The sequence below is a fragment of the Paroedura picta genome, chromosome 5 (assembly GCF_049243985.1).
Source record: "Paroedura picta isolate Pp20150507F chromosome 5, Ppicta_v3.0, whole genome shotgun sequence".
In the NCBI taxonomy this organism is placed as follows: domain Eukaryota; kingdom Metazoa; phylum Chordata; class Lepidosauria; order Squamata; family Gekkonidae; genus Paroedura; species Paroedura picta.
The window spans coordinates 57,123,481-57,149,722 of NC_135373.1; the positions used below are offsets into that span (position 1 = coordinate 57,123,481).

The following is a 26,242-nucleotide window of genomic DNA, read 5'->3' on the forward strand; positions in this document are numbered from 1 at the left end:
GCCATACAGGCCATCTAGTCCAACCCCCTGCTCAACGCAGGATCAATGAGATACAGCTCTTTTTGGGTGTGTGTGATGGTACTAGCAAGAAATGTTGTCTGTCAAGTTTATATAAATGCATTTTCTATGCTTCAAAAAGCTTAAGCCTTACTACTCAATCATTGCCAACAATATGCCTCCACACCAGGCTTCGACAAATTTCCTTTGGAACTAGGTGGCAACCCCAACACAAAGGAATCCAGATTCATCCTACCAAACACATGCTTTTCTTTGTTCCCCCCTCTCACCGTTGAAGGAGAAGTCTCTTCTCTGTGCCCACTCCACCAAGCTACCTGCCTGCCTTCAGTTTTCCTCCAGCTGTCCAGGCAGGAGAGAGCAGCAACCTTTGAGCTCTGTTTATGGCAGTGTGTGTGTGTGTGTATCCTAGGAACAAATTCACTCTGTGTTTGAAGTTTTGCCATGCATTCCTTTTACGGGCTAAGTCCTCTTTCCTTACTCCTGTGTTTTAAACCCTGTATCAGGACTGAGGGCCACTAGAGATTTAGGCACCAAGAACAAGCTTCAGGTTGCAGTGGTACTCAGAGGCAATTGTCAGGGCCTGCTTTTTGATCAATAGTGTCATTGTGAGTACCCTTACACCGTATCTGGAGAAATCTTAAAATTTAGCTTGTGTAAGTTCGATTGCCACTTAGTCTGGGGCAGCTAAGACAAAACTTCTTATGGCTGATCTTCAAACTGTAAATGTTTGTGAATGGTACCTCTTCCCTTCATATAATTGATTCAGGTTTTCTACTTACAAACTGAAAACGACTATATTAAATACTGGATTTACTGGATTTTTAAAACATATTTTTACTTTACACACAGTCTGTGGGTATTTTGTAAATTTATAGCTAAATTGAATGATGAATAGTTTGTTTAGGTGTACTAATACATTTCCAGTACAGCTGTTTGTCAGCTAATACAGACATAATTATGTTACTGGATCCTAAGTAATGTAAGTAAATTTGCACCAGAGGGAAGTAACTTCCCAACTTTCACTGTAGACTTCTGTGTCCTTCCTCTCTTCCAAAATTTTATTTCTGCTGGTCACTAAGCTCAGTTATAAGGAGCAAATTGGAAGTCTGCAGTAGGAGGAGGCACTTGGCAACAATCTCTCACCCCTTCATTGGAGGAGGCCCATATTTCTTGGGTTTTGGAGCCATTCATGTCAAACACTTGTCTATATAAATATCACTCCGGATCTAGTTTGCCTGAATTTGATTTGTTTAGAAATAAATTTGAAATATTGATATATTTCACATAGTTGCATTGTAAGTAATTTGTCTTGCATATGAATTCTTTGAAAAGAAATAATTTATTCCATTCTGCAGACCAGAGAAGAGCGGAAAATGGAAGCAATCCTTCAAGCCTTTGCCAGGTTAGAAAAGAGGGAAAAAAGAAGAGAACAGGCTTTGGAAAGAATCAGTACAGCTAAAACAGAAGTTAAGTCTGAATGCAAGGATGCCCAGATCATCAATGACACCGAATTTGTTCAGGTAGTTTCAAGAACTTTTATTAAGTTTTAAGACAGTTTAAGAGCGTAAGGCTTTTGTAGCCACCTGAGGCCAGTTTTTATGCTTTGGGCAATTTTCATCAACGTTTGTACTGACCAGGGAGGGTGATAAGTGAAGTTGTTTTGGAAGCCTTCTAAAATCTTCTTTGGACAAATATAAATATCATTCAATAAAGCAACTAGATATGAGTCCAGTAGCACCTGGAATCTGACAAGATTGGTTTGTTGTCTCTAAGGTACGACAGTACCCAGCTCAAGCTATTCAGGCCAACGTGGCTACCCTGCAAAACTATATTGCAAGAAATACAAGGCTTTCTTTAATTCCCATTCTGGGTCACCTACAGCTGAACATTCCATGTTATTTGGAATGTACACTGGAAACTCAGGTGCAGTTAGTCTGGTAGTGAAGATACATTCCAGGCGAGGTTTCTCCTATAGCAGGTATTGTCCTATACTACTACCCACAAACATTGAGCAATAATATTAATTTTAAATAGCCCCCCTTTCAGATGTGTAGAGTTTTTATAATGGGAATAGTCCCAGAGAGAGGAGATTTTCTTCTGTTAAAATGGGTGTGCCACTGATCTGACTTTTTGGTGTTACTTTTATTGTATTAGGAACCAGCAAAGGAGGAAACTGCCACCAAGCCAACCCCTGCCAAAGTTACTAGGACAAAACAGAGGAAAAGTTTCTCTCGGAGCAGAACTCATATTGGGCAGCAACGGAGACGACACAGAACAGTTAGCATGTGTTCAGATATACAACCATCATCTCCTGACGTGGAAATTAGCTCACAGCACAATGAACCTGAAAACACTGCACTTTCAGCTGAGCCTGAAACAGAGACAACTGTTGCTGAAATAGTTACTGAACCAGAAGCCCCAGCACTTAATAAATGCCCAACTAAGTACCCTAAAACAAAAAAGGTATGTGTCCTTCTAAATCTAACCTGGTCTTTCTTTAAAATGTATATAGGCAGGAGCATTGGGAAATAGGACGGGTGTGAATCTGCTGAGGCTAAGGAAGAACAAGTTGCACAAGTTGCACCTGCACACAGAGGACTTTCCATGGATAGAAAGAGCCCTCTTTCCTCCTTCTCCCCATGCATATTCCAGTGGGAAGGCCTCCTGTTTCTGCCAAAGGCTTGAACACAGTAAACTAATGTGTTTTTTAGTGCTTGCATTCCTTGACTAAGTGCTGGTTGGGACCATGGGGGGTGGTGTAAGCAGGCTTCCCATTCCTCACAGCAGACTGGCTTGCTCTGGGCAGAGGCCTCTTGTAGGGCTTATGTAGCTTACCCTGTGTACTTTGCAAAGATCCAGGCTACATCAGAGGAAATGTCTTCTGCCCAGACGAGGAGGAAGATGGAACAGGTGGCAATTAACTTCCACTTCTGATTCAAAGGATCTGCTAAGCATATCATGTAAGGATATAAGGGGGTCTACAAGCTGAGAACTGCTTCCCTCCAGGGACCCCGCTATTCATGGGGGTGCATTCATTCATTCTGAACATAGTGGAGCCTTACATATGCTTATCAGAGGAAGTTTCTCTCAACTCTAGAAAAGCAGAGACACTTTCTAGACCTGGATTAATAAATGAAGTTGGCTAGACCAGTGGTCCCCAAACCCTGGTCCGGAGACCAGGATTGGTCTGTAGATCAGTCGGTACCGGGCTGCGGCTCCTCCTCGTCCTCCTCCCCGGCTGCTGCCTCGGGGGCTGCCCTGCCACTCTGCTGCCAGCTCACCTTTGGTGCTCTCCGGCTGCCGCCATGGCTGTGGCACTGCGCAGCTGCTGCTGGCAGCACACCCCAGCGGGAAGTCAGGGGCGCCTGCAGGAAAGCAAGTGGAGCAGGGGCTCAGGTGGCGTTGCCGACGTCCCTCAGTAAAAGACTACCCCCCCCACCCCGGGCCTCAGTAAAATTGTCAAGCTTTGACCGGTCCCCAGTGATAAAAAGGTTGGGGACCACTGGGCTAGGCTTTGTGGAGACAGAACTCAGGGTAAGTCTTACAGTCCAGAGTGATGCAGGGATGCAATTGCATGGGACTTTTCCCCAAGCGTGTGTCATATGGTAGCAAGTTCAGTTGTGGAGAAAGAAAGGTTATTCTCTGGTAATGCAGGGAGATGGCAGGCAGGGCCAAGACTGGGAACTGGGTCAAATCTCCTCCTCTAAGGGGATCACAATTGCCAGTAATCCTGAGCATTCCCACATTAAGAGACATACCTTGTTTAAACTTTGGATGCTGAGAGTCAACTCTAGCCTTTCCGCATTTGGGTTTTCCTCCCCTCATTTTCCAGGCTGAAATTTGCAACATGCTTTCCACATTGAGTCCAACAGCCTCCCATGATGTTTTGCTTGCTTCCCTTTTTAAAAAATGTGTTTGTTGCAAAATGGTGCCTGCTTGACCTTTGTTTTTGTTGCACACCTTAATCCCAGCATTCTGCACCCTTGATTGCCTTCCTCCCCAAGTGACCTGAATGTAATTTTTAACACTGCCATGCAAAACAACTTTTTTAAAACTTAGAAAAGTTTTGTAATGCAGTTACCTCCCCCCTTATTTTTTTTTAAAGGGAGATTTTTCAGAACTGAGAGAGAAAGGAGGGAAGGAGGATGGTGAGGAGGGAAGAAGTGTTCCCAAAAGACTCAAAATGGTGGATGTGGTAAAATCCCCAAATGTATGTATTTCTGCACTGAACAGCCCCAAATTAGACCCCACTTGAAAAGATGAGATCAGGTTTTCTGGGGATTCCTTTGCTGTGAGGCAAGTCAGGGGGCAATGGGGTCTGCGCCTGAAGAAGCAAATTTCAGTATGGAAACAGAAGAAAAGTCAACCCTTTCAAAATGTAAATCTAAACATTATCACTAGTGCAGAAACAGTATTTGCCTGTCTCTATAGAGGATCTACTTCTCCTAAGTTCAGACTGCCCCATCTTAGAACCACTGAGAAGGGAGATTCAGAGCAAGTGAAATAACCTTCCAATCTCCACCTGTGCTGGCCAACCGGGTAACAAAATACTCCACTTTCTGAGCTATGGCATAGAATCAAACCTAATAGGTTCTATGTGATAGAAAACTTTTTAAAGTTGGTCAAGTGAAAGGATTCTAACTGATGTTTTCAGTTTATTGTGTGTAGGAAAGACAGATTTTTCTAAAGTCTTGCATTCTTACACATAGCTGAATATAATCTGTAGATGCAGCTGGGAACTTTATGTACAGCTCTGTTAACATTATTACCCTTTCTGTTCAGCACTTGGTGAATGAGTGGCTAAGTGAGAAGAACGAGAAGCCAGGCAAACCAACTGATAGCCTTTCAGAAAGGCCTCTGCGTATAACGACAGATCCGGAGGTTTTGGCCACCCAGTTAAATTCGTTACCGGGTCTCACTTATAGCCCACACGTCTATACGACGCCAAAGCACTATATTCGTTTTACATCACCGTTCCTTTCGGAAAAGAGGAGACGGAAAGAACCTGTGGAGAACGTTATCGGTTCTTGTAAGAAGGTAATGTGCCATTTTGATTTATTCTTATGTAAGCAAATCAGATGCCACTTCGTCAGAGACCTCTGAGTCCAGATCCTCCCTGAGCTATTGCTCCAGGACCCCTGTGGGTAACCTCTGAACAATTTCCCAAACTAGTAGGTCCTAAAGTTGGATGCACACTAAAAAGCCAGGTCTTCAAAAATATGTGAAGATTTTTTAAATGATTAAAAGAATTCAATACACTGTACAATCTCAGCAGTTTAGTAACAAGCAAACAATGAAGCAAACTTTTCTGTCTGATACATTGTGTACCTGATTATTAGATGGCAAATCTGGCAAATTGTCATGCAGCATAAAATACAAGCAGTAGTATAAAGGCATTCTATATGTTGTACTCCATCATGTCAAAGCACAACATATCAAAGCATACTGGTATGGCTCTAACAAAGTTATCATGACTTTCACTGGCCTGTATCCTAATAGTTTTTTTACCCTCTGGCATCAGGTAGTTTCTTGGGTCCAATCAGAGCTCTTCTTCAATGGTCCTTTCCAGAGGATGTTGGCAAATCCTCCTAATTCTGTCCTTCATCTGGTTATACAACTGAGCACAGGTTCCTGTGATTACTGTATTCTTTAGTCTGGCTTTGAAAGAGATAAGGATGGTAGGTGCAGGGATACTGAAATTAGGAACACTCACAAGCCAAACTGGGCCTTCTAATAGTCATGTTAGCCCATGAGGGAAATTTAGGGTGTTTTGCCTCACACATTGGCATCTGTAACATATGTGTGGTAAAGATGAACTATAGTTTTAAAATGTGTTTGTTTGTTTATTGCAGCGTTGGTTGAAGCAAGCACTGGAGGAAGAAAACTCAACAGTTGTAGATAGGTTTAATTCACCATCTCATGAAAGATCTAGAAGTCCTGCAATCAATGGTGAAAGTAAAAGCCCCTTGTTGTTGAATGACAGTTGCTCCTTGCCAGGTGAAGCTTTAATTTTTCATATGCTACAAGCAGTCTTCTGGAATAAATCCTTTTCGAAACCGACAGGGATATAATGCTTAAATAATTAGGCAGCCACATTTATTTTTGCACTGCATTGATTGTTTTACTCTTTAATCTAGCATGCTTATACTCTGCAGCTGAAAAAGGTTGACTGTTTACAGGACATCAAGCATTCAAGAGTGTAAAACATGAAATGAGAATATTGGAATGTGTTAAAGCCAATGTAGAAAAAGCGATGAGCCAATAAGAAGAATGCTAAGGTCACAACGCCAATAACATAAGCAAAACATCAGCAAAACAGCTGTAGGGCTGATAAAAGCAGAGCATCATCAGTCCATTAATTTACTTGGTGCAAGTAAATTAATGGACTGAGCACAAGGGCAGGAGGATAAGAGGAGGTAGTCCATTGCGGTATCATAATTGTCTTTAATGGCTACCTACCTCACTTGTTCACATTAGGGTCGGACCAGAACCAAGGAGTTGAAATTAATTCAAAAGAATTTCCGGCTAAACATATGGAAATTCCTGACAGTTAGAGTGGTTCCTAAGTGGAACAGGCTTCCTTGGGAAGTGGTGGGTTCTCCTCCTTTGGAAGTTTTCAAGCAGAGGCTATGTTGATTTTATGAACTTAGGCAGATTGTGAGTGGGTGGGAAGGAAGGCATGTACCAGTGTTTGTTTCTTGTGGCCCTTCCTTCCTTGCTACCCAGGGAATTTCTGGTCGCCACTCTGGAACGGCAGGTGTATTTCCTCCAGGCCAGGCTGGATTCTGGAGATTCATGGTGGGGGGATCACTTGGGCATGAAATTGGGGTCACTGTGCATGGGCAGGTAGTGGTGAGTTCCTGCATTGAGCAGGAGGTTGGACTGGATGGCCCTGGAGATCCTTTCCAACTGTATGATTCTAAGGGCACATGATGTGGGCTGATGGAAGGCTCAGATAGACAGGTTCTTAGGGGATCCCAGGCATAGACAATTAAGGGTTTTAAAAGTAACAGTCAGCACTTAGAATTGACCCTAGTAACAAAGAAGCAGCCAGTAAAGTTCTTTATGTTTGCTGCCTAGAATAAGTACTGACAGTCTTGCTTCTCCAGTTTGAACCAAGCGTAGCTTCCAAACTAACTTCAGAAGTGCAGATGAGGAGCTCCTCACAGCAATCAGACCTGCAGGTGACCAGAGCAGAACTGTGGCCAGAAGGGATGAAGCAGCTGTAGCAAGTTGAAGGCACTATGTGATCCAGATACACCTGACCATCCACTTGAAGCAATTGAGCTAATTACAACTTCAAATGGCTAACTTACTCCTTAAGGGGGGATGGGGCAACCCCACTATAAATATGTTGAGCCTTATTTCACTGATTTGCCCCTATGATTGACAGTGATTCAAATTCAGTTTTTTTAATCTCACTCAGCCATTTACTACCTTCAGTCCCCTGTTCAACATATCCACTGTCTCACTTGTTTCTGGTTCCATGTGATATGCAGTACTGAATCTGTGGCTGACCTTGCCAGGTGCTCACATAGATGTTTAAAAACAATGAGACCAGAGCAGAACATTGGAGTGTGGTATCTTCTCCTCCCCCCAAGTGCCATTCCAGCCAGGATACCATACTCAATGGTGCTGAAAGCTGGAGATTCAGGAGAATCAATACAGACAAGTTCTTTGTTCTGTTTTAGGACATCTGACAGGTTCATTCCCAAACCCAGGCCTGCAGTTGGATTCAAATGGCTTCCCAGTCTCCTCTAACTCTGCTCCCAACCCCCTGAGAACATTGGATCCCAGTGGGATATTTCCAAACTTCTGGGGCTATGGAAGGCTTCAAAAGGGGACTGTGGTTTCTATCCTGCAGTTGCATAGGCATGTATTTGTTTCCAAGTCCCAATCCCTGAATCCTGGGAATCCCCCACTAGCTGGCATGAGGGGCTGCTGCTTTGCTTTGAATAGTAGGGCATGCTTCTTAAACAATGTTTGCCACTCCATAGTTGACGAGATGCCAGTGCTTAGGGAAGTTGAAGCAGAAGCCACCTTAAGAATCATAGAATCATAGAGTTGGAAGGGGCCATACAGGCCATCTAGTCCAACCCCCTGCTCAACGCAGGATCAGCCCTAAGCATCCTAAAGCATCCAAGAAAAGTGTGTATCCAACCTTTGCTTGAAGACTGCCAGTGAGGGGGAGCTCACCACCTCCTTAGGCAGCCTATTCCACTGCTGAACTACTCTGACTGTGAAAATTTTTTCCTGATATCTAGCCTATATCGTTGTACTTGTAGTTTAAACCCATTACTGTGTGTCCTTTCCTCTGCAGCCAAGGACTTTTAATGGGGAGAAAGTGGGGTGTTAATATTTTAAATTTTGTGTTCCGGTTAGTCTATTAATAATTATGTTCAAGGTTGTCTTTACGCCTATATTGAGCTTGTTTTCTAACTTTTGTACCTACTTTAACACACAGACCTCACCACACCATTAAAGAAGCGAAGACTGTATCAGCTGTTGGATTCTACCTATTCAGAAACCTCTACACCTACTCCTTCTCCGTATGCCACACCAACCCATGCTGATATCTCTTCCTCAGATCCACTGTTGTTTGCTACTCCACCTAGAATAAAAACAGAAGATGAAACCTGTAAGAATGGTTATAAGCCCATTTGCTCTCCTGTTACTCCAGTGATTCCCTGTGTTCATGGAAATGCAATGCACTTTGAGGTGAGCCTCACACAAGCCTTACTTTTTCCGTTGAATCGCCACTAGGAAATAGAAGTGTCTTTTTAATTGTTCAGATTTCAGTATGTAGATCAGGTTTTCTCAACTAGTTTTTTGAAATGCTGGGGTTACTTGACTTCCCTGGGATGGTTTTCTGAATGGGTGGGAGTTAATTAATTATTATATATTTTTTTAATTTGTTAAACATTTATCGGGCGATCTGACCATATATGGTCATGTCAACTCACCCACCCTCTCCAAATGGCGAATGATTGATCTGGAGAGGGTGGGAAGCAGAGGGGCCCTGGGTAGGCATTTACACAGCTATACTTTCCAGCCATATTTTGCATGATTCTGCCACTTCTGGAGTTTCTTGAAGCTTCAAGAATGTTTCAGGGATTTCTCAATGGCAAAAAAGTTGAGAAAGGCTGATGTAGAATAATACCTAGTAAGTGTAATTGTTCAGTCTGCCAAAAACCACACCTCTAATAAAGAGAGACATCTTGGTACTGTTCCCAATAAATGAAAATGTCCATGCAAGAGTTCTGTATGTGCATATAAATTGTTGCTGATTTAGGCCCAACATTCTCTTGCTCACATAACAATTTGAAATAGTTTGGGCAGAAACTGTCATAAATTGTTTCAAAAGTAACTTGCACAGTTTTAGTCCATGAGGCAGGCTAAAAATCAAATAAGCACTTGGAATATTGTCTTCAAATTTGGAGTGGTTGTCCCACCTTCCAAAACTGCTTCATGTGTTATTTTCAACTTTTTCTTTTGATGCAGAACATTTCATCACCTGAAAGTTCCCCTGAAGTTAAGAGGCGAACATATAGTCAAGAGGTTAGTGTGCCCAAGATGTCTTTTGGCAAAGAATCATTTTTTTTATTCCGTTCTTTCTGCCAACTGGGCAAAAGTAAACTGCTTATGAAAAGGGGATGTTGTTTTATTGTATTGTGATAATACTATATTGAAAATGAACTTAACACCAGGATGATTTTTCTTTATGTAGGGATATGACCGGTCATCAGCAGCAATGTTAGCACTTGGCTCTTTCCGGAATTCCAACCTAACGGACATGTGCCTGCAGGAAATAAAGACTATTGGCTATCCTAGTCCGAGAAACAGGACTGAGGGCGCCAGGCAGTGCTCTGGAGAAAAAGAAACAACCGCAGACCTCCAGTTGGGACTCGAAGTAATTGAGCAAAGTGTACTGCATCAACCATTGGATGCCCCTGGCCATGATAGGACTGATTCAAGCAGCCAGCTGGAAACTGCTCAATGTGGGCGGGGAACAGTTTACCCCACTTGGGTAAAGAGTCCCGATAGGACAGGTGTAAATTTCTCTGTGAATTCTAATTTGAGGGATTTAACACCTTCCCATCAGCTGGAGATAGGAGGTGGATTCCGAGTGAGTGAGTCAAAGTGCCTGATTCCAGATGATGCAAGAGGCATGTTCATGGAAGCGCCTGGTTTTTGTACTTCTGAGGATGGACTTGTAGCTGGCTTTGGAAGGACTGTCAGTAGTGACACCTTGATGGATGGAAATTGCACACCCCTGAATCCTCCCCAAAAGAAAAAGGTAACAAACAACCTTAACCATAATTCATATATTCTGCATACCCTGTTGTGCAAGAGAAATTGTGTAAGAAACTTAACCTAACAAGTTTGTATTCTGCCTGGTTTCAAGTTCTGAAGAGGATTACAATGACTACTTGACAAGGTTTTAGCCACATGACGCAACTGCTCTGCGGGTGAGAATTTATTGGTTGTTCCCGGCCCCAAACAAGCACGCCTGGCCTCAACTAGGGCCAGGGCTTTTTCAGTCCTGGCCCCAACCTGGTAGAATGAGCTCCCAGGTGAGCTGTGGGCCCTGCAGGATCTTCCAGCATTCCGCAGGGCCTCCAAAACGGAGCTCTTCTGCCAGGTCTACGGTTGAGGCTAGGACAGTAGGGGAAGATCGATGGGACCCCCCTGGTGTAAAGCTGCAACTCAATTACAGTTGCCTCCTCTTTCCTGCCTCCTCTCTCTAGAGGTAGGGGCAGGGGTTGGGGGTAGAGGGGTGTTTTCCACCATGTTGTTGGGTTATTGGTCCACTGTATTTGTATTTTTTGTCCATTTTAATAGGGTTTTAATGGGGGTTTTAACTGGACATCTGTAACCCGCCACAAGCCTACTTGGATGTGGCGAGTAATAAATAATAATAATAATAATAATAATAATAATAATAATAATATCAGATTAATTAGTCATAAGCCATGTGAACATATAGTGAGTAAAGTAAATGTTAAAAGTTTTATTTTTAAAACTTCTATATCAACATCTTCTATGGCTAGGTTGAATTAGTGGTCATTTCAGTATAGGAAAAGTTCGAGACTGGTTTGGATCCATATGTGGATCCCTCATGGACTCCTCAGTGTAATTGGAACAAAGTGGGTGAAGTTTGGTTTGCTCAGCCACGCAGCAGCTGCCTTGGGGTCTATGAGACTGCTACTGTGAAGACCTGTTTATAATATGACAGCTTCCCCAATTTTGTTTATTGCCAAGTGCTGAGTGAAATATTGCACTTTAAAGCAGATTATTGCCAGTTTCGGCATTATTCCCAAACAAATGATGTAAAGGTTGTTTCAGTATTGGAGGAATAAGGGTAACTTCAAGGGAATTTATTGCTCTGTAAATTCTTGAGACCAGGAAGTTAGACTATTGGGAATCACTGATGAAAATCCTAAGACCAAAGTGATAAACCATTCATTTATTTGCATTGGGGCCAGGAGTCATACTCCTTTAACTAAATTTGTGAACACTCTCATCATTTAAAGGAATAGGTTATTTTATAAAGTTCCTTTCTGGGGACTAAAAACTGCTTTTCAATTTCAGACACATTAGTTTTTTCACATGCAAGAAATACTGTGTGCAATATGTATATTTGGATATATAGAACATAGATTGAGCCTTTGTTTCTTCAGAAGTGAATAAATAAACTCAGCAAGTACAGATGTATCTGAACTTTTAAGAGAAACGAATGACCAAGTTGCTGGCTATAGGGTAGAGACAGCAATATTGAACTGAATGGCAACAGGTTCCAGTCTGCAACCTGCTACTGCACCAATAAATCTGCACTTCAGTCTCCCAAATACCCTTAAATGGTTCTGACAGCTCCTTATTCTAGGGCAAAAGGGCAGCAGAGACAGACCAAAATCTCTCCATCTTGATTCCTGCATTTTACATACAGTTCCTCTTTTCACCTTCCAATTTTATATTAAGCTTTCCAGAATTGGTGTAGGGGCCTGAAAAGCAGTGTAAACATAAAAAATTGTACCAAAAAGCAGTGTGACACTATTATCTGAAACAGTGACAAACAGTACTTTGCAACTAGATGTATGTTTTTTTAATAGCATTACGAATTTGCCTAACACCTTGAAATAAGAACTCAACTTTCCTTTCTGCCTTTCAAAATAGGTGTCACTTCTAGAATATCGTAAAAGGCAGCGAGAAGCCAGAAAAAGTGGCTCGAAGGCTGACAACTTTCCCCTTGTTAGCATGTCACTTCATGCTGGTGGTGGAGGAAACAACCTTAGTGCTGCTGATGGGTATAATAGCAATGAAAATGGGGAGCAGGTGGAACGGGAGCACACAGGAAGTCTCCCTCTGGCCCCGCCAACCGCTGATTACAGTGCCACTTCAGAAGAAACTGAAAATTCTTTGTCAAAAGAAGCTTCAAGCGAGAAGAATGAGCCAGAGGTTCAATGGTAAGACAGTTTGGAGCTTTTAATGGCAAGTTGATACAGTGGCAAAGTGGACTTTTGAACATATGTCCTGACCTCCAAGCTCAGGTGGGACTGTTTGGAATCCATTTAGTTGCAGCTGGCCCATTTGCCTGAGCACAGCTTGGCAGAATTAGTTGTAATACTATGAACGCTTATGTGCATGAGGAAAGACGTGCTTTTGAGTTGTCAGGGACTTCATCTGTGCAAACTCCTCATGCTGCCTGCATATGGCTGCATGTCTTATATTTAAAAATTGCTTTCTCTGCTCTAAAAATGAAGGTGGTCATAACAGAGAACAGTAGAAAAAGCAGTACTGTCAGGAACAGCCAGGTAGTTCTCACAGAACTGCTGACAGGGAAAATTGTTTCAGGAAGGTAGCTGTGTTGGTTTGCAGTAGAAGAGCTAGAGTCAAGTCCAGTAGCACCATAAATTCTGAAGGTATAAACTTTCAAGAATCAAAGTTCCCTTAATCAGATAGAAGATCATGAATTGGATTTGTTTTAACCAATACCCTCTTCTTTCTCTGTGCATATCTTATAATATTTCTCCCCCAGTGCAAATCAAACCATTAGAATAATAATGAAGACATCATTATTTAAGACAACCCCCCCCCCCGCCCCATGCATACATGCACCTTTCATCCAGGTCAGTGTAAGATATGTGCAGTAAAGCACCTTTTGAAATGTGCATTTCCCTTGTATATACATTTATATTTTGATCACATCTTCCAGTGCTGTCAGGCATATGTATTCCCTTATAGACGGCCCAGAGTCCATGAACCAGCATTCCCAAATCTCTCCTCCTCCTGAGTCAGACATACGAACTTCCTCTTTGCACTCCTGGACATGAAAGTTACCTGTGCACCCTAACCCAAAGAACTTCCAAAGTCCCTTCTTTTGGAAATGAGAAATGGCTTCAGTTGTTGTTGGATCAAGACAACTCAAATAATAAGAAATTAAATTCTAATTTATTGATGTATACTTTGCTGTAGCAGTATTCAGTTTCTTTTTGATCTGTTCTAGAAATATTTAATATTCACATCTAAACATGGTTACTAGGGGTGTGCATTTTGAATAAACAGAGCTGAAATATTATTTAAGCCAAGAATACAGATCTGATAATCTGATATAGCGGATCCCAAATAAAAACTGATTTTTCAGGCTTAGTTTTTTTCCAGCTATACCCTAAATCAGCTGGGATGGCAGGAGTTGAAAGTCTTGCACCACATCAGCTGGGGCAGCAGGGAGAGAGAGAAACCTCCCCACCGCATGCAGGTCTTGGGCCAACTTCTCTTGTACTGCAGTTTAAACCACACTATTTTTAAAATTCTTATTGACATTTTTCTTTGTGGGTCTGCGACATCTGAAAAATCCCAGATCCAAATAACAGTATAGTATTTGGATCTGGGAGTTTTCAACAATACCAGAATATTTTCAGGTCAAATAGACCCAACCTGAAAAATGCCAATTTTGTTTTTTGCACACCCCTAATGGAAATTGGAGAAATCTTAAACTCCTATGAATTGCCAGTGCTATGAATTGCCAGTGTACATCTGGCTGAAATCACACATATACAGCTTTATGACAGTTCACCAGATGTTCACATCCTAAGATTTGACAATATTTACCTTCTGAATAGTTGTGTATCCCTAAAAGCCTTGAATTCAAAACATTTCACATCAGATCCCCATTCCTTTAGAATTTGGGCTTGGGCTCCTTTAGAATTGGAGTTCTTCATATAAGTGGAAAGTAAGGTCCCTTTTATAAACTTGTATGAATTCTTCTTGTTTAGCAAAACTTGAAACCTTTTTGGTTACTACCAGAGCACTTGAATGCTGTGAGATATATTATACATTTTCTGGGTGCATACAAGTATTTAGAACTGTGAAGAATTAAAATTCAACTATATATATATTTTTAAGGACTGCTTCAACTTCTGTGGAGCAAGTGAGGGAGCGAAGTTATCAGCGAGCATTGCTTCTAAGTGACCACCGGAAAGACAAGGACTGTGGTAAGAAACTGTCTCACCGTCTAGCATTGTTGGAATGCTTTTGGTCTGCTTCAGCTTGAGGGAGCTTAAACCTGTTAGCTTTTCAGGCTGAAGTCTGATGAGAGTAACTGAGAAAGCAGGATCCATATTTATTTCAATACAGGAAAATGGTTCTGTTCTAGATTTTTTAGAATGTCAGTCATTTTATATAACCTCCAAGAGTCTACTCTTAACTATGGTGCACTTTTACTGATGCATTTTCTTCCTTTATTGCAGATCCTGATTCTGAAAACCCTGAGCCCACAAGTGAATGTCCATCCCCAGATACTTCTCTGAAGACTTGCAAGAGTCCATTAAAAATGAACAAGGTAACAAAATAATCCCAGTTCTTAAATGTGTATGTACATGGCTTAAATGCTATAATTACTCTCCTGGTTACTGTCATTTGAAGGTGAAGTTCAGAATTTAGCTTTATTTTATCTGTATATCGAAACAGTATCGCTTTGCCTGCCAGTCAGTGGCTGAGGACAAATGGGACATTTTGAGTCCTGAAACTGCTCAGCCTCTAGTTACTTGCCAGAGCCATAAGGGTGCTCTTGCTGTTCTCAGTGCTAATGTACAGTTTGGCTTAATGATTGTGCATTTGGATAAATTTGTACGTAAAAATTGCCATCTTCACTACTGAAGCTTTTTAATTGAAAGGAACCCAGAAAAGCTTTTGGGTGGCATCTAAATCAAACACATTTGCAAGAGGAACAAACATTAATGCACTGGTTCTAAGCCTGAGGGGAAGTCCTTTCCAGTACAGGGGAATCCCAACTGTTTTTTCGTTCAGAAGTGGCTTTGAAGCTCTATAAGAATGCCATTGTGTCCCTGAGGGCCACATGATATAAACAGACCTGCATTGTTGTGCTCTCTGAAACATAGATTGAACAATACATCATTAAATTAATTGAATAAATAATCAACTATGGCTCTCTAAAAAGAAGCAGTAAGAGACATTTTATCTTGGAAACCTTAAAAGACAGAGAAGTAGAATCCAAGCTTGCAATTGGAAAGGTGCCAGAAATATGTTTAACTTCATAAAAAGTACATTTTTCAGAATGGCCACCTGGTTTACAGAATTTAATCTAGTTTATAGAATGTAATCTAGTTTAACAGGAATCTGTTAATTAAACTGGACAATAAGTTTCAAAAGAAAAGATGTTGATCATTATGTGGATGTATTTCTAAACATGAGTGGATCAGTACTCAAAGTTCTTTTTTCCTTTCTGGTAGCCTTCCTCACCGAGTCCTGTGGCTCCTGCCCAGTCTCTGGGGAGAACCCCTACAAAGCAGGATGCCCAGTGGGATGCTGCAGCCGCTACTCCAGAGGCCTCTGAGGGCTCCACTCACCCCAAACCTGACCAGCAACCCAAACAGCTGACAAGCACCGTCGAAGCACTTTCAAAAAACCACACAGCCCAGGCCCATTTGCGTAGCACAGCAGAACCTCTCTCTCACTCTCAAAAGCTGCCTTCTGCACCGTTGAAGCTACACTGTTCCCTTTCACCTCATGTAGAAAACCCTCCCAAGTCCTCTACTCCTCACACACCTGTTCAGCATGGCTACCTTTCACCAAAGCCTCATTCACAACAATTAGGATCACCATATCGGTCTCATCATCCTCCATCACCTCAAGTTGGAACACCTCAGAGAGACTCTCACAGAAGTTTTTATCCCGCAACGCCGACCCTTCAGCCCAACACGCAGCAGCAGCAGCAGCAGCCACCGAGCGGGACGCTCTTTTCCCAGACCTCTTCTGTCGCCTACAATCAGTTCCACCAACAAAATCTCAACACCAGTGCCCCCCCTCCACCCCCGCCCCCACCTCCTTCCTCTACTTATTATCAAAACCAGCAGCCCCCCTCAGGAAACTTTCAAAACTACAGTCAGTTAAAAAGTAGCATACCACCCCAACAAACTGTATTTCCCTCTGGACCAAATCAAGCCCTTACCGGTACAGCATGCCAGCAGCCAGTTTCAGGGCACCATGTTACCAGTGGGCATTTTTTGCCATCACAGACTCCCAGTATTCACCATCAGACTCCAGCTGTTGCTGCTCCTCCACCGCCACCACCACCTCCTGTGCCTGGACCACATCTCGTGCAGCAGCAAAGCTCCCATCAGCAGCATGCAGCAACACATGTTGTAGGGCCGGTGCATGCTGTAGCAGTGGCTCCTGGGTCACATCTCCATTCTCCGGCTGCTGGACATCATCTGCCACCCCCTCCTCCTCCTCCTGGTCCCCTTTCTCACCACCATCCTACTCACCCCACAACAGGTCACCAAGGTTTGCAAGCACAACACCAGCATGTAGTCAATTCAGCTCCACCGCCACCACCACCACCACCCTCCAATGTTTTAGGTTCTGGGCATCATGTGGCATCAGCACAAGGATTGCACCACCCATCTCATCAGGGGCCCCCACTTTTTCCCGCCAGTGCCCACTCAACGGTCTCCTCCTATCCATCACAGCCTCCACACCATACTCCGTTGGGACCTGGACCTCAGCATCAGCCTGCTGGAACAGGCCCCCATGGTCCACTCCCAGGGCAGGGTCCTCACCTCCAGCCTCAAGGACCAAACAGTATTCCAACACCGACAGCGTCAGGGTTCTGTCCTCATCCTAGCTCTGTCCCCCTTCCTCATGGGGTGCAAGGACCTCAGCAGGCATCTCCAGTGCCTGGGCAAATACCTATTCACAGAGCGCAGGTGCCACCAACTTTTCAGAACAATTATCATGGTTCAGGGTGGCATTAAAATGGACCCCTTCTAAACATTTTAAAAATGTTATGTAAAAACTGTATATTTCATATGTACCTGTTCAAGGTACTTTTTAAAGCTTGTACATGACTTTGTATAAAAGCAAACACCAGTGCGTGCGCGCTCTCTGACTGTATTTTTTTCCATTTTTGCTTTGAAAAATTCCTGACACTGTGCCCATTGAGCCAGTATGAGGCATTTTTTACTTTGTAAGTGAACATTCCAGCTGTTTGTTCTGGCAGTAGATTTGATGCTGCAGAAACTTTAACTTTTATTGTTGCAGTTAAATTCATTTAGTGAATGTTTTCTATATTTACTTTTTATACATATGTAATTAAAATAAGTACACAGCTTAGTGATGGCACTAACAGGTTTTTTTCATCTTCTGTCAACAGTTTTCGTGTGCATATAGATAGAAAATGCAATACAGATTTTTATAGTTTGGTGTGGACATGGCTCTTATTTCAAGTTATTTGCAGACATTGTAATTTAATGTATAGATTGTTTCTAATGTCTCCTACAAGTGCTGTAAATACTGTTTCTTTTTGCGTGTAAAACTGCTTAACGCTGCTCCTCATTTGATATAGTATTGTACATACAAGTCTTTTGCAAGAATGTGTGATCTTTGTGGAAGTAGTACAGTATATGAACTTTAATTTTTTTAATATACTGTCACATTGCAGCACTGGTTGGGCATTTTAATTCATGTTAATAAATCACAATAATGTCAGTTTTAACAAACTGTCTAGTGAAATTGATGTTAAAAATAATGGTTATTGAAATACTCTGACTAAAATCTCTACTCTCAAACTCTGGTTCATTCCTACAGATGGTATACTGTAAATTAAGGTGATTTTGGTATCCTGGGACCCAGAGTGTTAGGAACACATATGGCTCAAAGAAGCAAATGCACAATTAATGAACAGTCTGATTCAGTCTGCTTCTACTAGGGAAAGCCTGACCTCTATCAAATTTAGTTCTAACAACTTTTAAAATCCTATTTCAATCACCATCAAAAAGGGACAGCAACTGGCTGCACTTCTGTATCATGTGAAGGCCAAGCAGAAACTGCCACCCCAGCAACACAAATATTCGCCTTTGCAGGGATGTCCATCCACTAATGCAGCAGAACCTAGAATGCTTGTAATTAGGAATGGGCACTAACCAAATTTTCCCACAAAAATGCCTGTTTGTGCCTCCTGAACAGAGGTTAAGGGAGGTGACTCTCCCAAACATTTCCTGGACTTTTGTCAGGTTCAGGGGTTTGGCTGGCAGCCTTTTCAGGCTGACAGCAGATGGGACATGCCTGCCTTGCTGCCAGGCTCAAATAGATGCAAGCCTTTTCAGTGATCAGTTTTTCTTCTCTGAGGGGAAGTGAAGCAGACCACAGGCTGCCAGTCTTTTCAGGCTGACAGATGAGAATGCCTGCCTAGCAAAGGGGGAAGCAAAGTTTAAAAGGCTGCCAGAAATTTAAACCTAACAACCAACAGGCACACCCATCTTCTGGTTGGCAGCCACTTTAGCAGCTCATTTTGCTTTCCTCCACTTCAAGTCAGGAGGGGGGGGGCAAAATTGATCACTGAAATTACTTGCAGCCATTTTAGCCTGACAGCAGGGTGGGCACTCTGCCATTTTAGCAGTCTGTTTTCCTTCCCATCCCTTGGAGCAAAATGGACCATCCCAAACCCAATCTGCTTGTTATGGGGGTTTGGGCTAGGTTAGGTTCAGTCACTCAGTTGGTGAAAATTCCAAATTGAAATTTTCTCGCTCATATCCTCCCCCACTCATAATAGTCTGTATCTCAGTCAACGAAAGAGGACCTAAGAGGAGAGATGTCATAAACCACTTCACTGAGACAAGACTAAATATTTCATTAATGTATGATGGAAAATACTTCCTTTTCCACATAGCTTAGACTGAAATTGTGTGACTGGCCTAGGTCACACATAGCATACTTTGAGGCTACGTGGGGATTTGAACTCTGGTCTCCGAAATCTTAGACTAACATGTTTAACAATAACATAATTGATGTACTGGGTACTTAGTTCAAATTTCCAAATACATCTCATACTCCAGAGGAAATACTGGTTTCTCAGAAATAGGATGAGGCACCCATGGGAAGGGGGAGGGGCTCTGAAAACATGAGAGATTGTGTTTGTTTTTTGCTGAAATACTGTCCTGGGTAGCAGAATCTAATGCTGAAAGTCCCAGGATATCTTTCAGTACATTGTTTCAATGATGTATGGGTTGAGAGTTGAGGTTTTAGGCACAGCTTCCAAAGAAAAATAAGGCAAGGCAATGGAGGGGTGCTCCTGCATGGCACATAAATGTCCCAACGTCTCAGAGAAATAAATGTAGAGTTGGCTGCCTCTGTGCAAATGGAAAGGATGAGATTGCACAGTTTTGGGTGGCAGAGAGTACAAAAGAAATGTTCATTCAAAGAAATGTTCAGGAATTCAGGGTGACTCTAGGATGAGAAGCTATGGATTTCCTGGCAGAGGGGAGACTTCCTAGACTTGTGTCTAAAAGAAATTGCATCCAGGCAGGGTAGACAAAAGCGCTAGCAGGATGGAAGCTTCCCTCATGCCAGGACAAAAGGTAACAAAGGAGACTGCATCCAGGTTGGTAGGTCAGGAGGCATTCAGAAGAGGTGAGCAAAAAGGAATCAATTCTCCTGGCTGCTTTAATACTAATTTGATTTCACACTCATGAAGACTTGCATTTGCTGATGAAATTACCTTGACAGACTAAGGTGGTGTCAGGCTTCACAAGCCCCTGTGGCAATGAGTAGACATGTAGATTTCAAATCAGTCCTCTGTCCAAGATTTTAGCCACTCATTAGTCTAAACTTGAGGAGAGCCTTGATTTCACCATCTACACTGCAAGGCACTGCGAGCTCCTAATACAACTGCCAAGGTGATTTTAGCCAAAATGGAATCAGAGCAGGGAACACACAGCAAAGTAGGAAGGGGGGCCTTGGTAACACTCCCCTAAAACCATAGCTAAATATGAAATGGAGATGGGACCTTTATTTTCTCTAAGGGTAGGGCCCACCAGGACCTAATAATAATGGAATTATTGGTATCCCATCTGGGAAGGGAAACCATAGTTCTCTTCACTAATTGTTTACATGAGTAACCGTGATGGATTCCAACGTGACAGCCAGTAGCACTTATGTACATATAGCTAGATTTGAGTCAGTTAACATCTTAGAGACCAACAAGATTTTGGGGTATCAGATTTTGAGTCAGTGCACCATCAGATACCAACAAAGGTAACTTTTACTACCAAAACGTATACCCAAAATCGCTGGTTGCTAAGATGCTACTGTTCTGAAATCTAGCTTACATACATCAGTTTATGATGCAGACTACAGGAAATACATTCTTCAATATGTCCACTGAAATGTACAAAGTATGGGACCAAGATGACTCACAGTAACAAACATGAGCTCTGTGTCATGCGTCTCAGAAAGTCCATAATATAGGCACTTTTGTCATTTGTCAGTGCTTCATGAGCAAGGCACATTCTAATAGATAGGTTGAGGGACTTGGGAATATTCAGCCTGGAGAAAAGGAGGTTGAGAGGGGACATGATAGCCCTCTAAGTATTTGAAAGGTTGTCACTTGGAGGAGGGCAGGATGCTGTTTCCGTTGGCTGCAGAGGAGAGGACACGCAGTAATGGGTTTAAACAAGTACAGTGATATAGGCTTGATATCAGGAAAAAAAACTTCACAGTCAGAGTAGTTCAGCACTGGAATAGGCTGCCTAAGGAGGTGGTGAGCTCCCCCTCACTGGCAGTCTTCAAGCAAAGGTTGGATACACACTTTTCTTGGATGCTTTAGGATGCTTATGGCTGATCCTGCGTAGAGCAGGGGGTTGGACTAGATGGCCTGAATGGCCCCTTACAACTCTGATTCTATGATTCTATGAATAGGGAGTCCCAACTAAAAGCCACATTATAGGAGAAAACTTCAGTTGCTTTGGTCCCATCTAAGTCAGTTCCTTACTTGGAACATTCCTGGAGTGGTCAATCCTGTCCGTTCTGGTAACGGAGTCCCATTCTGGCCTGCCATTTGTCTGATTGGTACCAGCAGTTCTAACTACTAGGAAATCTCCTAATTCTCCAAAAAGACTTGCCATGTGTTACACCTGCATTGGAGTCTAGACGTCCTAGTTCCCAATCACTCACCTCGGTTCCAGCTCCTTCCTGTTCGGAACCACCGTCTATGAAACACAAAAAATCAAGACATAAAGAGAAGGTAGATTCCTCTTCTAAGCATGGTAAGTTTCCTTTTCTCTTCCTAAGGCAATCTTCAGAGGAGTAAGACGTCATTTTGGTGTCCCCTGTGCATTCCCTTGCCACACTTTAGATCTCCTGACTGGTCTCTCTGAAGTCAAGGAAAAATAATCTGGCATCCCAGCAGTTCACCTAGTGTGGCATGACCCAGTGCCATCTAGGTTCTGGCAGCAGCTTGACCACCCCAATGTCACTCCCATTTTAGGTCTCCAATGTACTTATAACACTGGCCTGATCACCATTTTGATCATCTCAACCCCTCCCTGTACTGGGCTCCAGACAAGACCATGACATCCTTAGACATGAGGAACCCCACTCCAAATCTTTCCCATTTATGTCTCCATAAGAGCCTCTTGCAGCGCACAGTGGTAAGGCAGCAGATATGCAGTCTGAAGCTCGGCCCATGAGGCTGGGAGTTCTATCCCAGCAACCAGCTCAGGGTTGACTCAGCCTTCCATCTTTCCGAGGTCGGTAAAATGAGTACCCAGCATGCTGGGGGGTAAACGGTAATGACTGGGGAAGGCACTGGCAAACCACCCCGTATTGAGTCTGCCATGAAAACGCTGGAGGGCATCACCCCAAGGGTCAGACATGACCCCGTGCTTGCACAGGGGATACCTTTACCTTTTTACCAAGATGAAGATGTGGCTGCAGCATCTTGTCACAATTATGAGTGTGTACCCAAAATATCTCTGGAAGACAGTAGAGCATCTAGCCCATGTTGTTGAGGACTAAAAGTGTGCAAAAAAAGGGGGGAGCACTTGTGTAGATTCAACCCCCCAAAATTGGTATATCACGATAAACCTGAATACTAATATTGGTATTTGGATCAGCAAGTTTTTTTAAAAAATGAATAATTTGGCTCCAAGACATTTAAAGAAACTACCACATCAAACAACTGATCGTGGAGAAAAGCCTCTCCCCTGGACTGGCTTCAGCTGTGCATGGAGGGCTGGTTCAAATTGCCTCTTCCACATGGCCCAATGAAGTATTTCTGTGGATTGGGCTGGGGGGGGGGGAGTGGGGCAGGCAGTTTGAACTCCCCAGCCCACCAGCTAACAGCCAGCAGTCCTTTTTGCTTCCCTCCCTTTTGAAGATGGGGGAAGTAAAAGGAAGGTGACGAGACGACCTGTTAAGCTGGTCAGCTATCTCGGGGCTCCCTTTCACTTCCTCCATCTTCTAAAGGGTGGGAAGTGAAAGGAATTGGTGAAACAGCTTAGAGCCATTTCAGTCTTTCAGGAAACCAAATCCAAACCTGAACTGATTCAGGATTCAGTGATTTGACCCATGCTCTACATAAGGGAGAGCCTCTTGTGGCGCAGAATGATAAGACAGCAGACATGCAGTCTGAAGCTCTGCTTATGGGGCTGAGAGTTTGATCCCAGCAGCTGGCTCAAGGTTGACTCAGCCTTCCATCCTTCAGAGGTCAGTAAAATGAGTACCCAGCTTGCTGGGGGGTAAACGGTAATGACTGGAGAAGGCACTGACAAGGCCACCCTGTATTGAGTCTGCCATGAAAACGCTAGAGGGCGTCACCCCAAGGGTCAGATATGGGGATACCTTTACCTTTACCTACATAAGGGAATTGTGGTTCAGTTTAGAGGATGCAAAACCCCCAATGAATTGGCTTTTTTTTTTTACTAACCTGAACCAAAATGCACATCCGTCACCTTTATGGTGAGATATTGTGAATGACCAAGGTTCTGGAAATTGACATGGTCACATCTGATAATACTCCAAAGGACTATGAGTCACCTCTACCCTCATTCCCCAGGTATACTGGCTTCTCCTATTTTGGAGGGCCTTGCAAACCTGCCAGCTCTGATTTGGCGCAAGCCAGCTTCTACTCCAGCCACTCCCTACAGGATTGTTGAGAGTTTATCTAAGACCAAGCAAGATTCGTGAGAATTCCTGATTAGCCAACCACCATCCTCCTTGCTAGTATCAGAGTGTGTCATAGACCTGGCCAACTTTCCTCCTCCGAGAACAAGGAAATTTGGTGCCTAGATTTCTTGGGCCATTACCTGTCTGTAGCTCTCAGCTTCTGAGTGGCAAATTACCAAATGATTATGGGTGGTTATCAAGCTCTTCCTCTGAGAAAATCTGTCACAGTACTTAGATACCCTACCTGAAGAATCCAGATCTTTGGCCAAGTTGATCCAATCAGAAGTGATGTTACTTCCCAAGCTGGAGATAAATGCAGGCAGGCACATGGCTGATGTGTCAACTAGATCCATGGCTTCTGAGGTGGTCCTGACAAAACACTCCTGGCTATGTACAACTGCCCTCCCATTAGAGACACATTGGTCAGTCAAGGGATCCCCTTGAGGGATCAACCCTCTTTTCTTACCATGTTTTTATCAATGATTAAGAAAAATCATAAAACTGCAAAGTCCCTGAGTTTTTTCTCCTCTCCCCATGCTCCACAACACTTCATTACAAGGCAGCATGTGTTTCCTACTCTCTTTTATAAGGACCAGGGGTACTAGCAAGCACAGGTGCCCTACCCATATCCTCAGTAGCCATACTAACCTTCCCCTGAGACCTAGGTCAAAGAGCCGGGGAGTCCCACAGAGGGAGCAAAGCCAACACCTACTAAGTTCTGACTATTTGGTCCTACAGAATCCCCAAGTTTTATTTATTTATTTATTTATTTATATTTATATACCGCCCTCCCCCGAAGGCTCAGGGCGGTTTACAGGGAACAAGAAACAGGTACAGATTTAGAGATAAATCAGCTCACTTTTACAAATCATGGCAGTTCACATGCTCCAATAGTTGGAACCTGTCTATTGTTCATAATGGTTATGTATTACTCTTTCTCCCTCCCTTTTAGGATAGTGGAAAGAGTTCCCACAGGTCTGCAATCATGTAGTTTCAACTCCAGATTTTTTCTTGTTTACAAAAAGATTGGAGCCCATAAGCCTGTACTGGAATTGAGATAATGAAAGACGTTTCTAAAGGTTTCAATGTTTAGAAGGGTTTCTCTGTTGTCTGTGATTGTCTTATTCCTGAATCCTGATTTGTGGTCCTAGACTTTAAAATAGTAAAATAATGACCTGTGACAAACTGAACTCAAGAGGTGGCTTTTGGGAGGGAGTCTAAACTTGGGCATAGCACCACCTTGTCCCTATGAAATCTTATGAAGGGAGGCACATCTCAATGCCTGTAATTCTACTCTTCTTGCATAATCCTTCAGTGTGGGGAATTCATCTTTCAATAGGCTATACAAGAGCTAAGCCATTTCAGGAGGGAAGGAGCTCAGGATCAGCAATCCATTACCTGTTGAAATACTCTATGCCCAATGGCAGCCACTGCTGAGACTACCTTATTGAGATTAGAATGTCTCTCAAAAGTTGAAAAAGACCAGATAGCTGACCTGCAGTAGGGGAATTGGGTGGAAATGCTGCCATTGTTGCTGCTTCTCTGGTCAAGTGTGCAATGATCAACTTTGGGCACGTAGGTGCAAAATTTCATGTGCTTTGAATATACACTTTTGAAATTAATTCTGAAATATGGGTACTGTGGGAAACAAGTTAGCCAAATGATGATGAACTCTCATTTTGGTGTAGTGGTTAGGAGCATTGACTTCTAATCTGGCGATCCATATTTGATTCCCCGCTTCCCCACATGCAGCCAGCTGGGTGACCTTGAGCTTGCCACAGCACTGATAAAGCTGTTCTGACTGAGCAGTGATATCAGGGCTCTCTCAGCCTCACCCACCTCACAGGGTGTCTGTTGTGGGGAGAGGAAAGGGAAGGGGATTATAGACTGATTTGAGACTCCTCCCAGGTAGATAAAAGTGGCATATAAGAACCAACTCTTCTTCTTTTGATAAAACAGTGGAGAATCCTGTGAACATCTTAATTTGTGCCACAATTTCTTTGGTGTTCACTGGATTTGGACAAAACGAAGGTTAAATCTATGTCTTCAGCACCTTATTCATAGTCCAGGTATTTTGTCTTTATTGAGCTTGACAAAAGATGACAATGCTCATAACTGTTTCTGTACTGTTTGAAAAGAAGCCCAGATGCAATCCACTATGGAGAAAAGATATTATGTCTTTCTTGCAAAGAAACAGAACACACTGGTAACTTGTTGAACATTCTCCAGGTTAATTCATGAATGCAGATCATACATGGTTTTCAGGAAGCTAGCATGGCCTCAACCAGTCCCTACGGGAAAGCTTGCAATCTCTAAGGCTGTCTTTTCAATTTCCATATCACTAATTTTAGCCATTGTTATTCTGGTGTAAAAGAGAGGATATTGTTGAAGTAGATTTGATGAATGCAAGATCCTCCAAAGTGAAGCTTCTGTTACGTTGCTCAGATTTGAAAACCAAGATCACCTATGCCAGTAGAGAACAATCAGTATCACTTGGGCCCCCCTCCCTCTGAACCTGGTTGAGTAGTCTGGCAATCAGCGGAAATACATACAGGAGGCCAACTGGCCAAGGGTGACTTAGAGCATCTTCTGATTGAGATAGTTTGAATTGAGATATAAACCTAGTGACTTCAAGCCGCAGCTTCAAACCATTGCTGGACAGATACTTATCATGGATGTTTTAGACTGATCCTGCATTGAGCAGGTGGTTGGTCTAGATAGTCCTTTCCAACTCTATGATTCTATGACTTTGCAACTCTGGAGC

At 42.9% G+C, this 26,242-nt stretch overlaps 1 protein-coding gene across 11 annotated transcripts in view; it reads left to right on the forward strand.

Annotated features, from left to right (window-relative positions):
• The window catches only part of KMT2E (lysine methyltransferase 2E (inactive)), an 85,282-nt gene extending 67,247 nt beyond the window's left edge, over positions 1-18,035 (forward strand). For 10 of the 11 annotated variants that reach the window (XM_077338114.1, XM_077338117.1, XM_077338113.1 and 7 more), the window contains 12 exons: positions 1,374-1,538; positions 2,173-2,481; positions 4,124-4,228; positions 4,801-5,055; positions 5,871-6,015; positions 8,483-8,736; positions 9,520-9,576; positions 9,746-10,315; positions 12,193-12,482; positions 14,422-14,510; positions 14,766-14,857; positions 15,768-18,035. In XM_077338114.1, the coding sequence (XP_077194229.1) occupies positions 1,374-1,538; positions 2,173-2,481; positions 4,124-4,228; positions 4,801-5,055; positions 5,871-6,015; positions 8,483-8,736; positions 9,520-9,576; positions 9,746-10,315; positions 12,193-12,482; positions 14,422-14,510; positions 14,766-14,857; positions 15,768-17,291 (3,855 nt within the window). In that variant the 3' untranslated portion in view covers positions 17,292-18,035. The remainder of the gene's footprint in view (positions 1-1,373; positions 1,539-2,172; positions 2,482-4,123; positions 4,229-4,800; positions 5,056-5,870; positions 6,016-8,482; positions 8,737-9,519; positions 9,577-9,745; positions 10,316-12,192; positions 12,483-14,421; positions 14,511-14,765; positions 14,858-15,767) is intronic. The other variant, XM_077338118.1, reaches the window with a different exon arrangement.
• The last annotated feature ends 8,207 nt before the right edge of the window (positions 18,036-26,242 follow it).